This window comes from Colobus angolensis, unplaced genomic scaffold, assembly GCF_000951035.1.
Source record: "Colobus angolensis palliatus isolate OR3802 unplaced genomic scaffold, Cang.pa_1.0 Scaffold4, whole genome shotgun sequence".
Taxonomy (NCBI): Eukaryota; Metazoa; Chordata; class Mammalia; order Primates; family Cercopithecidae; genus Colobus; species Colobus angolensis.
The window spans coordinates 3,853,083-3,858,547 of NW_012117376.1; the positions used below are offsets into that span (position 1 = coordinate 3,853,083).

The window sequence follows — 5,465 nt, forward strand, 5'->3', positions numbered from 1 at the left end:
GGGGGGGACTCTGTCGGCCTTCTTTGCCGGAGGCCGACAGACTTCTTCCCCACACCTTAGGTTACCAAAATAAACTTGCAGTTTTGCTCCAGACCTTTGTCTACTTGCTGGTTCTTTTGTGCTCGCTCTGGTGGTCTTAGAAAAACAAGTCATCCGTCTCAAAAAAAACAAAAGAAAAAAGAAAAAAAAAGGGCCATGTCTGGATGAGAAGGATGATCCCTGAGAGCTTAGCCTAAGAAGGAGCAGCTGAGCTGGAGAAGAAGGTGAAGTAGGGGTAGAACAGAGCCTGGGTGTCTGCAGAAGCACAAATGAGAGGCTCAGAACTGAAGGTCCAGTATTCAGATATCACTTCCAGGAATTGTAGGGAAGGCCTTTAATGGGGCAGGACTTCCAAGTGGCCACAGCTGCTTGGAGGGACGGTGTCAGAGGGCCAGGTGCTAACAGTTAAGGGGGCTAGCCGAGGGAAAGGAAAGAAAAAGGAACACGTTTTAATGGATCAGGCCCTACTGCAAAGGCATTTGTGTGTTTCTGTTGGTTTGGCTGGTTGTTTTTTTAGAGACAGGCTCTTGCTCTATTGTCCCTACTGCAGTACAGTAGCAATCATAGTTCACCAAATTCTTGGGCTCAAGCAATCCTCTTGCCTCCGCCTCCTAAGTAGCCAGGACTATAGGTGTAAGCCCACTGTGCTCAGCTAATTTTTTTATTTTTTGTAGAGACAGGGTCTCACTATGTTGCCCAGGTTACCCAAACTCCTGGCCTCAAGCAATCCTTGGCCTCCCAAATGCCTTGGCTTCCCAGAGTGCTGGGATCACAAGCATGAGCCGCTGCATCTGGTCAAAAGGCATTGTTTTAACTGCTGCCTTAGGCACGTATCTAATATTCACAGCCACCTTTACTTTGCACATTGGCTAATTATCCTCATTTTAGCCATGCGAGATGAGTCATGAGAGAATTGAGACTCAGAGAGGTTAGGTAACTTATCCAAATTCATATAGCTGGGAAGAGAAAGGTCTAGGATTCAAAGCTGGCTCTGTCTTGACTCCAGAGCCTATATCCTGTTCACTATATCACACTGCTTAGGGACCAAGAAAAAGGTCTGAGAAGCAAAGGGAAGAGTCTACACTATAGCAAACTCAAATGCTTTTAGGAGCAAGGCAGGTAACAAAAATGCATGAAGGCCTAACGTGAAGTAATGATGCTAAGGTGTTTATTACATTCCTATCCTAGTTGTATTACCTTCTATTTATTTATTTTCATTTTTTTGAGACAAAGTTTTTGCTCTGTCCCCCAGCCTGGAGTGCAGTTGTGCAATCTCGGCTCACTGCAACCTCCCCATCCCAGGTTCAAGCAGTTCTCCTGCCTCAGCCTCCACAGTTGCTAGGTTTACAGGTGTGTGCCACCACACCTGGCAAAGTAGAGACGGTGTTTCACCATGTTGGCCAGGCTGGTCTTGAACTCCTGACCTCAAGTGATCCGCCGGCCTTGGCCTCCCAAAGTGCAGGGATTACAGGCATGAGCCACTGCGCCTGGCCTGTATTCCCTTTTAAAACACAGCACACAGCAGGCAAAATAACCAAATTAAACAAAGCCCTGGGCCGCCAGCAATGGGATACTGTATAGTCCTGATGCTGAGATATCAGTTAAGGGAAGGACCAAAAAGTATTCATGGTGAAGCAGTTTCAGTGGGGTTCAGGGAGCATAATACCAGTTGCAATGAGGTGGGGAGTGAGGATGTTAAGGAAGTTCCAGTTGTGGGTGTTGTCAACTCATTCAAAACACTTCACTGGGAAGGAAAGTAAGGAAAACAGACTAGCAGGGATATGAGATGGAAGGAGAATGTTAATATATAGGAAGGACTTGAGCTCAGTTATGGCAGGGCAAGATTTTCCAGTGGTGTGGTTATGAGGAAGAGGTGGCCTGCTGATAAGTTCAACTGGACTGGGGGCGAGGAGGTGGCCAGGTGCAAGAGATTGCTCTAAAAAGCTAGTTGGCCGGGTATGGTGGATGTAACCTGAAATCCCAACAACTAAGGAGTCTGAGGTGGGAGAATCACTTGAGGCCAGGAGTTTTAGGTTGCAGTGAGCCACCAGGGTGCCACTGCATTCCAACCTTGGGCAACAAAGTAAGACCCCCATCTCTTTAAAAAAAAAAAAAAAAAGTAGCTGGAGCCAGTGGAGAGCCTGGAATGCCATGCCAAGGCATCAAGTCTGTGATCTGGCCAGGCGCGGTGGCTCAAGCCTGTAATCCCAGCACTTTGGGAGGCCAAGACGGGCAGATCACAAGATCAGGAGATTGAGACCATCCTGGCTAACCCGGTGAAACCCCGTCTCTACTAAAAAATACAAAAAACTAGCCAGGCGAGGTGGAGGGTGCCTGTAGTCCCAGCTACTCGGGAGGCTGAGGCAGGAGAATGGCGTAAACCCGGGAGGGGGAGCTTGCAGTGAGCTGAGATCCGGCCACTGCACTCCAGCTTGGGCAACAGAGCGAGACTCCGTCTCAAAAAAAAAAAAAAAAAAGAAAAAAGACTGTGATCTGGCAGGAAACCACTGAAGGGATGTGTCATATTGAAAGAGATGTTGGCCGGGCACAGTGGCTCATGCCTGTAATCCCAACACTTTGGGAAGCCGAGGCAGGCAGATCACCTGAGGTCAGGAGTTTGAGACTAGCCTGGCCAACAAGGTTAAACCCCATCTCTACTAAAAATACAAAATTAGCCTGGCGTGGTGGCCTAGCCCATGCCTGTAATCCCAGCTTAGGAGGCTGAGGTAGAAGAATTGCTTGAAACCAGGAGGCGGAGGTTGCAACAAGCCAAGATCGTGCCATTGCACACCAGCCTGGGCAACAAGAGTGAAACTGTCTCAAAAAAAAAAAAGTGATGTCTTCTGACATTTAGCTTAGCAGCCAGTGCAGGGTAGAAAAGAGAAAAGAACAGTAATACAGAGGAACATAGCAATATGGACAGAAAAACAAATGAAGGGATGAATGTAAGAAAGGTATCGGAGGAAAAAGCATAATATGATGACTGGTAAGGACCCAGGGAAACAGATTTGAAAGCCAAGGCCCAAGTTTCAAGTTTGAGTAGCTGGAGGGAAAGATAATTAGTAGGTTTTGGAAGTAGTGAAATTTACAGAAATGGTTGTTCATCAGAGTAAAAATGTACACTAGATGGCAAAGAGTAATCCTGGAGTTCAAGATGGAGGTGAAGAAGGGAGTCGCTGCCCTCAAAGAGAAATGGTTGGGGCCGGGCGTGATAACGCCGAGGCGGGCAGATCACCTGAGGTCAGGAGTTCCAGACCAGCCTGGCCAACATGGTGAAACCCCGTGTCTACTAAAAATACAAAAATTAGCCGGGCATGGTGGCGGGCGCCTGTAATCCCAGCTACTCGGGAGGCCGAGGCAGGAGAATCGCTTGAACCCTGAAGGGCGGAAGTTGGAATGAGCTGAGATCGCGCCACTGCACTCCAGCCTGGGCGACAAAAACAAAACTCTGCCTCAAAAAAAAAAAAAGAAAGAAAGAAAGAAAAGAAAAGAAAAAGAAAAAAGGAAAGAAAAGAAAAAAAGAAATGGTTGGGAGGCCTTCGGAACAGCGTCGAGGAGGGAACTTCACAGAGCCCCCAGGGCGCATCCTCTGGGAGCCGGACACACGGGGACGGACGGGACTGGTTTGCTTTATGGAGTATGAAACCAGGACGGGCTTCACTTCAAGTAAACTTTTGGGAGGCGATGCAAACGACTCAGGACTTCTGATCCTTCCCCAATCTAAAAGCAAAGTCAGTTACCATTTTTACTGAGTGTTTTCAGGGCCTTTCCATGATCTCACTGATTCCTCTCAGCCGCCCTGTGATGTGAATGCCAGCTCCATGTTACGTAAGAGGAATCCAAGGCTCAAAACCTGCCCGAAGTCACACAGCAAGACATCACGAGCCGTGATTCCAACCCAGGTCCGTCTGACTCGAGTCTGCTCTAATGCCGTTCTGCCTGGGCTTTTCTCTCCTGCAGGCACCTGAGGCCCCGCGCCAGCGGCCGGGGTCCCGAGCTCCGGGCTGGCTGTGTTGAGACCACCCCCAGATCGTGGCCCGGCCCGGCCCTCGCCCTTCGGAGGGAAAGACCTAGTCAGTCTCGGAAGCACAGCGCTTCAGTCACGGCCAACGCCGCGCCGGCGTCTGGCTCGGACCAATCCCCCCAGGAGGGTCCGCCACCCAGACCAATTAGCGCCCGATCTCAGGGCACCTCCCACCAAACCGCCTTCTGATTGGCTCGCTTTTCCCGTCGCGGCGTTGCCCCAGCAACCAGACTATTGTGACGCTGCGGCCTGGCCTCCAGGCCACTGGCTACCTAACCCCGGGGCTCTTCACCAGCCCAGCTCGTTTCCAGCACCATGTCGGTGCGGACGCTACCGCTGCTCTTCTTGAACTTGGGCGGGGAGATGCTTTACATCCTGGACCAACGGCTGCGGGCCCAGAACATCCCGGGAGACAAGGCCCGCAAAGGTGAGAGGCCCCCGGCCCGCTCCGGCAGACCCGCAGCCCGCAGCTCCGCCCTCTCATCATCGCCCTAACACCCACAGCCAGACCCGCACTCCTACACACTTCACTCTTATAACCAGGGACCTTTCTTACATCCATTTGGAGCCCCTCAGGAGTCAAATCCCCCAAAATCTCTTTTCACAGCAGAAGAGCTTAATACTCCCAATGGACACTAGGGTGCCTGATCTACCTAATTTCCCCATTTCTTCAAATGGGAGAGGTGATTTCCCGGTCTCTCTTGTCAATCAGTCCCTTCCAAATGTAGGAGTCCCAGCTGCCCACCACCTGGTATCATACCCCTTGCTAAACCAAGCGTCCTCTTTACTCCCAAGGAACAGGTTCTGATTCTTTTTTTTTTTTTTTGAGACAGAGTCTCGCTCTGTCGCCCAGGCTGGAGTGTGTGGCACGATCTCGGTTCACTGTAACCTCTGCCTCTTGGGTTCCAGCGATTCTCGTGCCTCAGCCTCCCAAGTAGCTGGGATTACAGGCATGCACCACCACGCCCAGCTAATTTTTGTATTTTTAGTAGAGATGGGTTTCACCGTGTTTCCCAGGCTGGTCTCGAATTCCTGGACTCAAGTGATCTGCCTGCCTCGGCCTCCCGAAGTACTGAGATTACAGGCGTGAGCCACCGCGCCCAGCCCAGGTTCTGATTCTTCATTCCTTTATGGTAGTATCTTACCACATAAGCTGGAGATTGGTCTTATCTCAGAAGTACTTCTAGAAATTTGGGATTCTAAAATAATATAGAAAAATGTGAAAAAATAAGAAAGTTATAACTCTCACAAGTGTTGGAGGGGAACACAATTGTGAAAATAATATGACAGCTTTGAAAATGCAAAATCTGGCTCCTATGGACGCCACACTAATCCCCAGAAAAATGACGACGCAGAACACTCTACCACTCTGTTCTTTTTCCTTTTTTTTTTTTTTTTTTTT

The 5,465-nt window shown here is 49.7% G+C and overlaps 1 protein-coding gene across 2 annotated transcripts in view; it reads left to right on the forward strand.

Annotated features, from left to right (window-relative positions):
• The first annotated feature begins 4,263 nt into the window (after positions 1–4,263).
• OSCP1 (organic solute carrier partner 1) overlaps positions 4,264–5,465 on the forward strand; it is a 32,501-nt gene continuing 31,299 nt past the window's right edge. For both annotated transcript variants that reach the window (XM_011955301.1, XM_011955302.1), the window contains exon 1: positions 4,264–4,490. In XM_011955301.1, coding sequence (XP_011810691.1) covers positions 4,379–4,490 — 112 coding nt within the window. In that variant the 5' untranslated portion in view covers positions 4,264–4,378. The remainder of the gene's footprint in view (positions 4,491–5,465) is intronic.